At 37.2% G+C, this 10,741-nt stretch overlaps 1 protein-coding gene across 1 annotated transcript; it reads left to right on the top strand.

Moving 5' to 3' along the window:
• Positions 1 to 9,577: 9,577 nt before the first annotated feature.
• On the top strand, positions 9,578 to 10,464 carry LOC149139619 (uncharacterized). Its single transcript, XM_089450194.1, has one exon. The coding sequence runs from the start codon at positions 9,595 to 9,597 to the stop codon at positions 10,042 to 10,044; it is 450 nt and encodes a 149-aa protein (XP_089306320.1). The 5' UTR covers positions 9,578 to 9,594; the 3' UTR covers positions 10,045 to 10,464.
• The last annotated feature ends 277 nt before the right edge of the window (positions 10,465 to 10,741 follow it).

Here is a 10,741-nt window from a genome sequence, read left to right as displayed (position 1 = left end):
GCTCCAGGGATTTCTTCATAGTGGTTTTCACTAACCTAGGGGACAAAGACATAGTTTTCAAAGGAGGACCCTACTTCTATGCTGATGTAGGCCTTTACATGCGATCTTGGGTGATGAACTTTGTTCCAGAGCAAGAAACGTTCACATCGGTCTCAGTATGGATTATATTATACTCCTTACCTTTAGATTACTGGTTGTCAGAATATTTAAAAGTTATAGGTAACAAATTAGGGCATTTCATAAAGATATCAGAAGTGACTCTACAAGGGAAATATACCTCCTTTTCTCGCATATGTGTAGAGATGGACTTATCAGGAGCACTCCCAGGTGAGGTCATCCTGGAAGTTTATGACGAGGAATGGGTCTAGTAAGTTGGCTATGAAAACATCCCATTCAGATGTTGTAAACGTCATGAACATGGGCACCTCTTCAGATATTGCCCACTTAACAAAAGGGAGGAAAACCTGAAAACCAACAAAGGAAAAGACGCTGAAGGTTTTACCATAGGGGAGGCAGAGGAAGAGGAGGGCGAAAATGTCCCAAAAGAAACCCAGTGAAAACAAGATACCAAGTCATAATAGTTTTGAAATTTTAGAAGAAGGAGGAGAAAATGGAAAGCACAAGAAACCATAGGACTATTGTATAGAGAAGGAAAAAGAGGATAGCATGGAAATCATACAGGAATACAATGGAAGAAAGGAGGACCCATCGAGCATCATGGAACCTGGAAGGGACCATGAGATGACCCCAAGCGAAGGAGGTATGGAGGAACAAGACCTAGAGGAGATCCTCAAGAGGGAGAACCTTGAACTAGAAAAGTTTCTAGAGCAGGGAATCAACAAAGGAATTGACTCTCTACGACAATAGGAGTATGATAAAGTACAACAACTATTCCTTCGAAGGTCTCATACAAAGGTTGTAGGAGTCGAAAGAAACCATGATATCTAGGAGAATAGAGGGGTTAAATCAATGGAGATAATAAGAGGACACTCCACCAAGAACCCAGGCAAGAAAAGAGGAAGAAAGAGACAGAATGAATTACTAGCAGTGTGGAAAAATGATGATTAATTCAGGTAAGATGAAAGATCTCACCAGTTACTCTTTTACAAACCCATCATTATGAAGCTTACAGCCTGGAACATTAGAGGACTAGGGAGTAAAAGGAAACAAAGAAATCTCAGTAACATAATAAAAGAAGAAAAACCAGATATTGTGTTTATACAGGAAACAAAATGCTCTGTAGACAAAATTAGAGAAATGCATAACAAATGGCTTATTAAGTATGAGTATATAGAAGTCAAAGAAAATAATTCAGCTGGAGGAATTCTCACTCTATGGAATCCTCAAAAATTTGGAATCCTGGATGTTGAATCATCCAAAAACCACCTTTTAATGGTTGTCCAACCTTTTGGGGGACAACAATTGTTACATGATCACAAATGCCTATGGTTTCAACTTCTGGAAGACAAACTCAGGATCCTCACCTCTCTGGAGGAGCTGAGAGAGAGACATCTAGCAATTCCTTAGATTCTCAGAGGGGACTTCAATATGATCAGATCTCTCACAGAGAAAAAAGGGGGAACCAGAACACTTGGTAGAGAATCTATAGCCTTCCAGAACTTCCTTAACAATATGAGACTAGTGGATATGGACACAATAAATGGCATCTTCACGTGGAACAACAAGAGAGGAGGAACTTCCCAAGTAGCCTCTAGATTAGACAGATTCATAATCTCGAAGAATCTCCTTCTCACTAATCGTATCATGATAGCTTTCATCATCCCTTTCAGAGGGTCGGACCGCTAGCCCATCCACCTGGAAGCTTCATTTATTGGAACCCCAAGGAACATACCTTTTAGGTTCGAAAATGTCTGGCTTACTCACCTTGATTTCATCACTAACATTGGAAATTGGTGGGCTAAATAAATACCCACCCAAGGCACAAAAATGTTCCTCCTACATCAAAGACTCAAACACATCAAGAGAAAGCTCAAAGAATAATAAAAATGATTTTGGCAAAATATTCAAAGCCAAGGGAGAAGTGGAAAAAAAATTACAGGAAATTAATCAAATTCTCATCACAGAAGGCTTCACAGAGGAAAGGAAAATGCAAGCAGACTCACTTTAAACAAAAATGGGACAACAGATGTTAGTAGGAGGAAATCTTCTGGAGAAAGAAATCTAGATTGCAATGGATTAAGGAAGGGGAGAGAAATACCAGGTTCTTTCAAAAGTCTACCATGGAACACAGGGCACATAATAGGATCACAAAACTTAAAGATCCTCAAGGAACATAGCAAAATACTCACAAGGAAATGGAAGTTGTACTAGTTCAACATTTTCAAAATATAGCAGAGGAGACCATGGAAGACAGATCCCAATTTACTAAAAGTTTTACTTAGCATATTCCAAAACTGGTAACCAGGAAAGACAATTATAATCTAAATAGGCTAGTAACAGAGGAAGAGGTCAATGAAGCAATTAAAGAAATGAAAAATGGGAAAGTTCCAGGCCCAGATGGTTTCAATGTAGACTTTTTTAAAACATGTTGGGAAATAGTCAAACATGACATTCTGGAGGTGGTGAAGGACTTGAGCAAATCAAAATCAGTTCTGAGAGCACTTAACGAATCCTTCATAGCCTTAATCCTCAAACAGGAAAAATCCATGACTCCAGATAGATTCAAACCCATAGCTTTATGCAATGTGGTTTACAAAATCATTTCCAAAGTAATTGCTAACAGACTCAAACCCCTTCTTCCAACACTTGTGTCAAAGGAGCAAACTGGATATGTGGAAGGTAGACAAATTCTCAATAACATCATTCAAGCTCACGAAGTGGTGCATTCCCTCAAGACCAATAAGCAAGTAGGTATGATAATACAGTTGGACATAGCGAAAGCTTATGATAAGCTAAGATGGTCTTATATCAGGGAAGTTCTTAAAGCATATGGTTTTGACCACAACTTGATAAGATGGGTCATGGCTCTTGTTACCACTGCTAGTTGTTCAATTCATTTTAATGGCTCTCCATCCAGAACCTTCAGGCCATGGAGAGGCCTTAGACAAGGAGATCCTATCTTCCCCTTCCTCTTCATTCTCATGATGGAAGGATTGGGCAGAGCAATCATTTTAGCGAAGGAGGAAGGAAGAATCCAGGGACTTAGACTCACTCCAAATGGGGATACATTGACCCATCAACAATCTGTGGATGACACTATACTATAGGGCACACCCACAGTCAAGGAAGCCAAAGCATTCAAACAAATCCTGTATGAGTTCGCAATGGCCACGGGTACTGAGGTAAGCCTCACAAAATCTAAAGTTTTCTTTTTCAACACTAATAGTTCAATTCAAAGAAATCTCTCTAGAATTCTAGGCTTTCAAAGGGATCATCTTCCCTCGAAATATCTGGGAGTACCCCTCACTGACAAACCTCTGAGCAAGGAAATCTAGGAGTCTGTAATTAACAAATTGAAGGACAAAGTGAGCAAATGGACAATTAGATCCTTGAATTTAGCAAGGAGGTTAGTTCTCACAAAGGCAATGCTACAAACCATTCAAATCTACATGTTATTAGCCCTTTCGGCACCAACAAGAGTGTTACAGCAAATCAAGAATATTTAAAGGGATTTTCTTTAGGGTAAAGGGGAAGAGAAAAAGAAATGGGATTTGGTAGCTTGGGACAAACTCCGTAAACCCAAAACCCATGGCGGTTTGGCTCTCCATGACCTAGACATCCTAAGCAAAGTTTTGGGGGCAAAACTTTGGTGGAGATAGCTGAAGGAAATAAAAAACCCCTGGGCTAAACTCTAGAAACAAAAATATGCAATGGATTGGCAAGAAACTGAGCACATTAGAATGACAGGATACATTAGAGGCTCCCATACTTGGAACAAGGCATGGGAGAACAGAGCCTTAGTTCAAGAAGACAGTTTTTGGGAGATCAGAAATGGGAAGCTTGCATGGTTCTAGGAGGACAACTAGCAGCAGGAACATAACCTTTCTAGAGAAGGACTGGACATCATCAAAAACAACACCATTAACAAAAGACTGAAAAAAGTAAGTGACTACTAGGATCATTCAAGGGACACTATTAAATGGAGAATTTGGAAGGTGCCAGACTACAATGAAGAGACCCCGTTGAAGACCCAAGCTAAAGTTCTGGAAGCTTTTCTAGAATAGAGACAAATTTTGACCTCTACCTCAAATGATATACTAAGATGGGGCAGAAACAATGAGGGAAACTTCAACCTCAAAGAAGCTAAAAGAATAGCCACGGGACTTAACTACCCAAGCCCTGATAAGACTTGGAAATACCTATGGAACAAGCCACACTGAACGAAGATCAAACTGTTTAGGTGGTTGGTTCAGCACAAGAAGGTTCTAACTTGGGAAAATCTCAGAAAGAGAGGTTCTGCTGGGCCATCAAGATGCCAACTATGTGGCCTGCAAGAAGAAACTATGGACCATCTTCTCAACCTCTGCTCTTTCACCTCCACCTTATGGAATTGGGTAGCCTATATCTTCAAGCAGACAGACATGAACAAAAATGACATCACTGATTCTTGAACGAACTGAAGGAAGAACTTCTCAGACAACGAGATAGTCAACATAGCCTTGGCTTTGATTCCAGGATTCTTGATCTGGGATGTCTACAAAGAATGTAATAATAGGATATTCAAAGATAAATCTGGCTCAACAAAAAGTATCGTAGCCCAAATCCTAAAACAACTCAAAGAAACTGTCAATGCCCTTCAGAAGCAACCTCCTGAGAAACCCCTAGGTCATCGAGATGCTCAAATTCTGGAACTATTGAGACTCCAGTCTCATGTTCCTCAAGGAACAAATCAGACAACAAAGCAAATATGAGTAGGAAAGGCTTTCTGGCAACCCCCTCCCCATGGCTTTTTAAAATTAATATAGACGGAGGCTCAAAAGGTAACCCTGGGGATGTTTGTTATGGAGGAGTCATAAGAGATAAAGATGGCAACATGAAAATCATCTTTCACAATCATCTACGGAGGGCCACTAATCATCTTTCACAATCATCTACGGAGGGCTGAACTCATGGCCATTGAGCAAAACTTAGAGATTCCGATAGAGTTCAATTTACATAATACAATCATCGAGGCTGACTCGGAATTAATAATTAATTCGGTGAAGCGGCTAGGCACGGGCACTGCACTAGATAAAGTCTCGAGACACTAGAGACTTTCACAGGTCTACTACCGAATTCAATTGCACTTAATAATTCTAAGAACTCTTAGTTTTGTTCATGTGCATAGAGATGCCGACACAGTAGCGGACTGGCTTGCTAATGAAGAGGTGAGATGCACAAAAGACAACAAGCGTTGCTTGTGGGAGTCGGTACCCACAAGACAAATGTGTGAGGGCTGCCACACTCTGGCCCTCAAAGACAAGGAGCATTATCAGCACATGAAGGGGAGTCTGCCAGTCGACCTTTAATCAAATGGATGATAGGGGTTCAGTTGAAAGTCAACCTGAGATTTGGCATATTCGGATCTCGCAATGGAATACCACAGGTTGCCTTCCCATTGGTTTTGCAGGCGAGCGAGCAGTAAGAAAATTTGTGATAATCTACTCTAATCTGCGCGGCATTGGTTCAAATGGGTGGCGTGGTCGAATGGACAACAATAGTGCAACGTATCTATGGTTTCAGGGTTATCGAGCGTCAAAGCAGTTTCCAGGTTATCGGGCGTCCTCAAAACCTGAAGTGGTTTATAAGAATTGTCTCTAATGCCACTCAGTGTTCAACACGTGGCTTTCGGAGGAGAGAGAATACCGCCCTCATCGGGCAGGTATTTCATCGGCTTCCTCTCTGCCCGATATTTCCCTCAACCGTTGGATCACGTAGCAGTAGATCAAGGGCTCAGGTTTGTCGCACAGGTTAGTGGGTTCGGGTGATCCCTAGCAGACCCGAATTCTATGTGGTCCCTATTCACCTCTTCGGGTCCGCTCAAAGTTTTTTTGGGTTTGCCTATTTTCGTTCCGTTCTGCCCCTTGACTGCTTGACCTCAATTCATGGTTCGAGCAGGGGAGGTAGTGAGTTTTGTTTTTTCTTAGGCTAATGGCCTGGTTCTTGAGCCCTAGGAATGTTTGCTAAGTCTTTAACCTTCTCCCTCTTTGGATGCGATATATTTTATGTGATATATTTTTTAGTGACAAGATAATAGAAAGACCAACTCTTACTTTAACCCAAAAAAACATAATCTGAATTATAAAACTTTAAACTTCATAAAATATTTTCATCCATTATTCCTATATTTTTAAAATTGAAAATAAATTATTATCTTGAAATCCCTGGGCATTCCTCACGGTAAATAGTAAAGTACTTTATTGCTGGGAAAAGCAAGACTTAGATAAACATATTCATTTGAAACCTGACAATAAAGACGAGTATTATTTTCTTTTTCATGCCATTTTCGCATGATGTTTACATTTTAACATGTGATCTTTTTATGCCATTTTCACATGATGTTTACATTTTTAAATGTGATTGAGTGGTGAAGTCAAGGAGGTTTTATTTTTGGTTACGACAAATATCGAAAACGTTTTTATAACATTATTTTTTAAATTTCGAGTCATTATCTCACCGAACCTAACAAACAGTCGTTTAGCTAACGCGTATCTCCATTCCCACAAATCCTCAGTATAATATGTATGCCCATTCTTAATCAACTTTGAAACAAACTATATTCTTGGAAATATTCCTTTAATGTGTATGTTTAGGTATTTGAAATGAGTTCGCGTAGGGCTAAGTTTGTTTTATTTATTTATGGCTGGGAGGTATTCGTTTTATTTAAATGCAATAATTGCCAGGGAGATAATAAAAGTAGTTCTTGTTTTTTTCCTTTTCAAAACAACCTATAAAAACTTATTGAATTGTTTTTCTATGGTTGGTAGGTATTGGTTTTATTTAAATGCAATACTTGCTGAATTGTTTTATTTATGGTTGGTAGGTATTGGTTTTATTTAAATGCAATAATTGTCGTTGATATAAGAAATTTTTTTTCTTGTTTTAGTTTATTGAATTGTTTTGTGTAAAATATTATATGATCAAAAAAATGCATAATTATTTGTTACGAACTATGTTATGTAGTGTATTTATAACACTAAATTCTATTTATAAGTTTAAAGTTTAATTTCATAAGATTCTTAAGTTTTGTTTTTAATTTTTTTTATTCTTTTCTATGATGTGGGTGTGTCATAATATGTTCATGAAACCAAATAGAGTTTGATTACAATTCTAAAGGTAATAGCCATGTATGGCACATGTAATAGTAAAAATTAGCACATAATATGTTGGGCGGTGGATATAAATGTTTAAGTATGGACGAACACAATTGAATTGAATATAGGTGGATATAAATGTTTAAGTATGGATGAACACAATTGAATTGAATATGTGTGTCCATCTTATCAAGCACAAAATATTGCAATAGATGGGTACACACATTAGAGCATGCTTGTGAACTAGAAAACTTAGTGCACATGAAAATTTTTACATCAAACAATATTGACCTCCTAAGATTCTAACTTTTAACCCTATAAGAAATGGTGCATGCCATGATGTTAGTTTGCAAGGTTTAGCCTAATTGGACTAGACCTGCATGGAAAATAATCCTATTCCAACACATGTGATGACATGTACTAGATACAGGTGTAGTTTTGTTTGAATTAATATGTATGCATGAATATACATAGACATTTTTCATATCCAATGTTACATTACAAGGTTCTTACTTCTTGTAAGCTATGACCTGGTGTGTATTTACACCTAGAAATTTGTAGCAAGCTGATTTGCAAATTTTAAAGAGAGAATAAATTTAAAAATCCAAAGAGAGATTTTGAACTTACATAAATTTATAACCAATTTTTCAAAGCCTAATTATCAAATAAGTTATTTATAAAAATTATTTAAATACATCTTGTTATTATATTATTAAAAAAAATGACTATTAAAATAATATTTTTTTAAATATTTATTATAATAATAAATAATTATGTTCTAAAATTATTATTAAATAAGATATTAAATTAGTATATCTGATTTATTTATATTTTAATACTTAAAAGATAAAAATCTAAAATTACTTAAAAGATAAATACATTTTGAATCATATCTACTTTATTATAAATACATTAATTTCATAACAATTAACATAAATTGCTGATTTTCAATGCTTTTAAATTTAATTATTAAAATTTTAACCTTTCAAAATAAAATATTATATCTTTAATATATTTTAAATATATTTAATATTTCAATTTTAAATTTTTTATGAAACATATCTACATTATTATAAATATATTAATTTTATAACAATTAATATATGTCTTTTTTTTAACACTTTTAAATTTCATTATACATTATAAAACATCTAATTTTTCTAACTATTTAAACAATCACACTATTATTCTAAAAATTTAAAACGTAAAATAACTTTATATAAATGCTACATCGCTACATTAAAATTACCAAATACCCCTCCGCTCCACCCCACAGTCTCAAAAGTCCATCAGTCTCAAAAAATTAAGGATAGTCGCGTTATTCCATTTAAAATATATATCATATTTTTAGTTCTCAAAAAGTAAGGATAGTCGCGTTATTCCATTAAAAGTATATATAATATTTCTAGTTTTCAATTCTTATAAGATGTACCTGATCATAATTATGTTCATCAAATTTATTAATATAAATTTCTTGTTTCCAATGCTTTCAGATGGTGGTCCCCTTATGCCCAGTTGCACCTGCAAGTATGATTAAGTTTGGCCTGTATTATAATCCTCATGATCAACGTGGACTCTTAAAATTCATACGACCAATGTGGGATCTTTATTTTCACTACAGTCAAACTATTTGCCGTGGGCGGAGATGGCATAATGCGTCCAAGCGATGGATCCACGTGCTTTAAACACGTGCCAGGTCGCTTTTGTCGCGCCAATGATGGTTACCAACGCAGCACACACCCTATAAACAGATCTAGCGTTCCACAGATCATCCAAGAACGAAAATGATGACTCCCCCTTCCTCCTGTAACCAGCCGCAGCAGACCCAATCGCAAAGCAGAATGTGGATTTCATTTGCGATATACGAGCCTCAACATGGCTGCGACATTCAGGACGCGGTTACCCACATGGCCAGAGTGGCCGCTCTGCTAGAAAAAGGAAACAACATTGACGTCGCCATTCTGAAGAGCCTCGAGCAATCATGGGTATGTGTATGCGAACAACAAATTTGATCTAGCATTCTAAGAAGGTTTACGTATGAAGAGATTTGATACCATTTAACCTTTGGTAGATTTAGATGAATTTAGTTTTCAGATCAGAGACGGCCTATATTGTATGTGCAGGTTGCTGTGTTTGCCGTCTCGAAAGGGGAATCCAGTGCCAATGGGCTTGGGTTGAATCTACCTGAGGTAATCTTTTTAGAGTAATTTTAGATTTCTGAAATCTCCAATCAACCTAAGTTTAACATTTTATAAGTTTAGCATTTTATTGGATGAGAAAAAATCTAGGCCCTGACTAATTGATTCGTTATGATAATCAGGCAGCAGCATTCACAAAGGGGATGACCAGCGCAGTCAAAATAGTTGACTCCGGTTGGTTCCGGTTGACTTCACGGGAAATAAGCAGAGGGGTTCCCTTTGCTCAGTTATCCCTGGGAGACATTGTTAGCCTCAGAAGAATCTACACGGCAAGCTCGAAGATACAGGATATGATTTCGTACAGCTGCCTGGCCATACTCAAGTCCTACTTCGTTCGGCTCAATGGTATATTATCTTCCTCCTTCTATGAGTCTCTGGACGGGAAGCAGATAATAGGGTTAGGAGTGTGGGATAGCGTTGAATCCGCGTCTGTTCTGGTGAATAATGATGATAATCCCAACGTGAACCCTTGGATCGTGTTTTGGAAAAGCCTGGGGGCTAAAAAGCTCAAATACGATGTCTGCCACGTTGCCTATGTTACATTCCGGGATCCCTGCAACCTCCAGAATTCCAGGCCGGGGTTTCAAATATAAAGTCAATGAAACAAAAATCCGTTATATTTCAGAGCTGCAATCTTTCACAGATGGATGGATGGTCAGTGTTTTCTACATAATTTTGAGGTTTAAGATATAGAGAAAAATCAAGATGGTCAATCAGAAGTATCGAGCGGAGGTCCATTGCGTGTTATACACGTTCAAGTCATTTGGAAATAGGATGGCCCAGCCGCTAGCTTGTCAATTTCAGAGATCGTGAGTCTGACCGCAAGACAAATCCAGTATACCACAAAATACCAGAAGCCAATGTACTTTTAGCCCAGTGAGAAACATGTGTATAATTATGTGCCCTCCAATTTCAACAATTTGTCATGATCCCATCTCATTAGGAAGACTATGTTCCTCCTCATTTCAAATTTTCCATCGACATATGTAAATGGAATGGGCCCGTTGTCAAATGTGGACAAGAGACCGTAAGTTTTTCACAACTCAAATCATAAAAAATTAAAATATGAGAGTCCATGTAATTTGAGCATGATAGTTTCAAATATTGCACGTTGGAAATTGGATTTATTTATAAAACACACTTCATCATTTACATTGTCATTCAATTCTTCAGAAAATATCTCTAGAAATTCATAACGCAAGTAGCCCAGATGTTAAGAAATAGGGCATCTCTCTAAGACTCAAACTAAGTTTTCAATAAACAGGGCATCTCTCTAAGACTTAAACTAAG

The sequence above is a fragment of the Pinus tabuliformis genome, chromosome X (genome assembly GCF_031772625.1).
Source record: "Pinus tabuliformis cultivar Carrire ecotype Pingquan chromosome X, CPIR1, whole genome shotgun sequence".
In the NCBI taxonomy this organism is placed as follows: domain Eukaryota; kingdom Viridiplantae; phylum Streptophyta; class Pinopsida; order Pinales; family Pinaceae; genus Pinus; species Pinus tabuliformis.
Note: the sequence above shows the minus strand (reverse complement) of the source record. Positions and strands in the feature narration are given on the sequence as shown.

Excerpts from the sequence above, each read along its gene's own strand:
- LOC149139619 (XM_089450194.1), top strand. The coding sequence starts at position 9,595 with ATGACCAGCGCAGTCAAAATAGTTGACTCCGGTTGGTTCCGGTTGACT.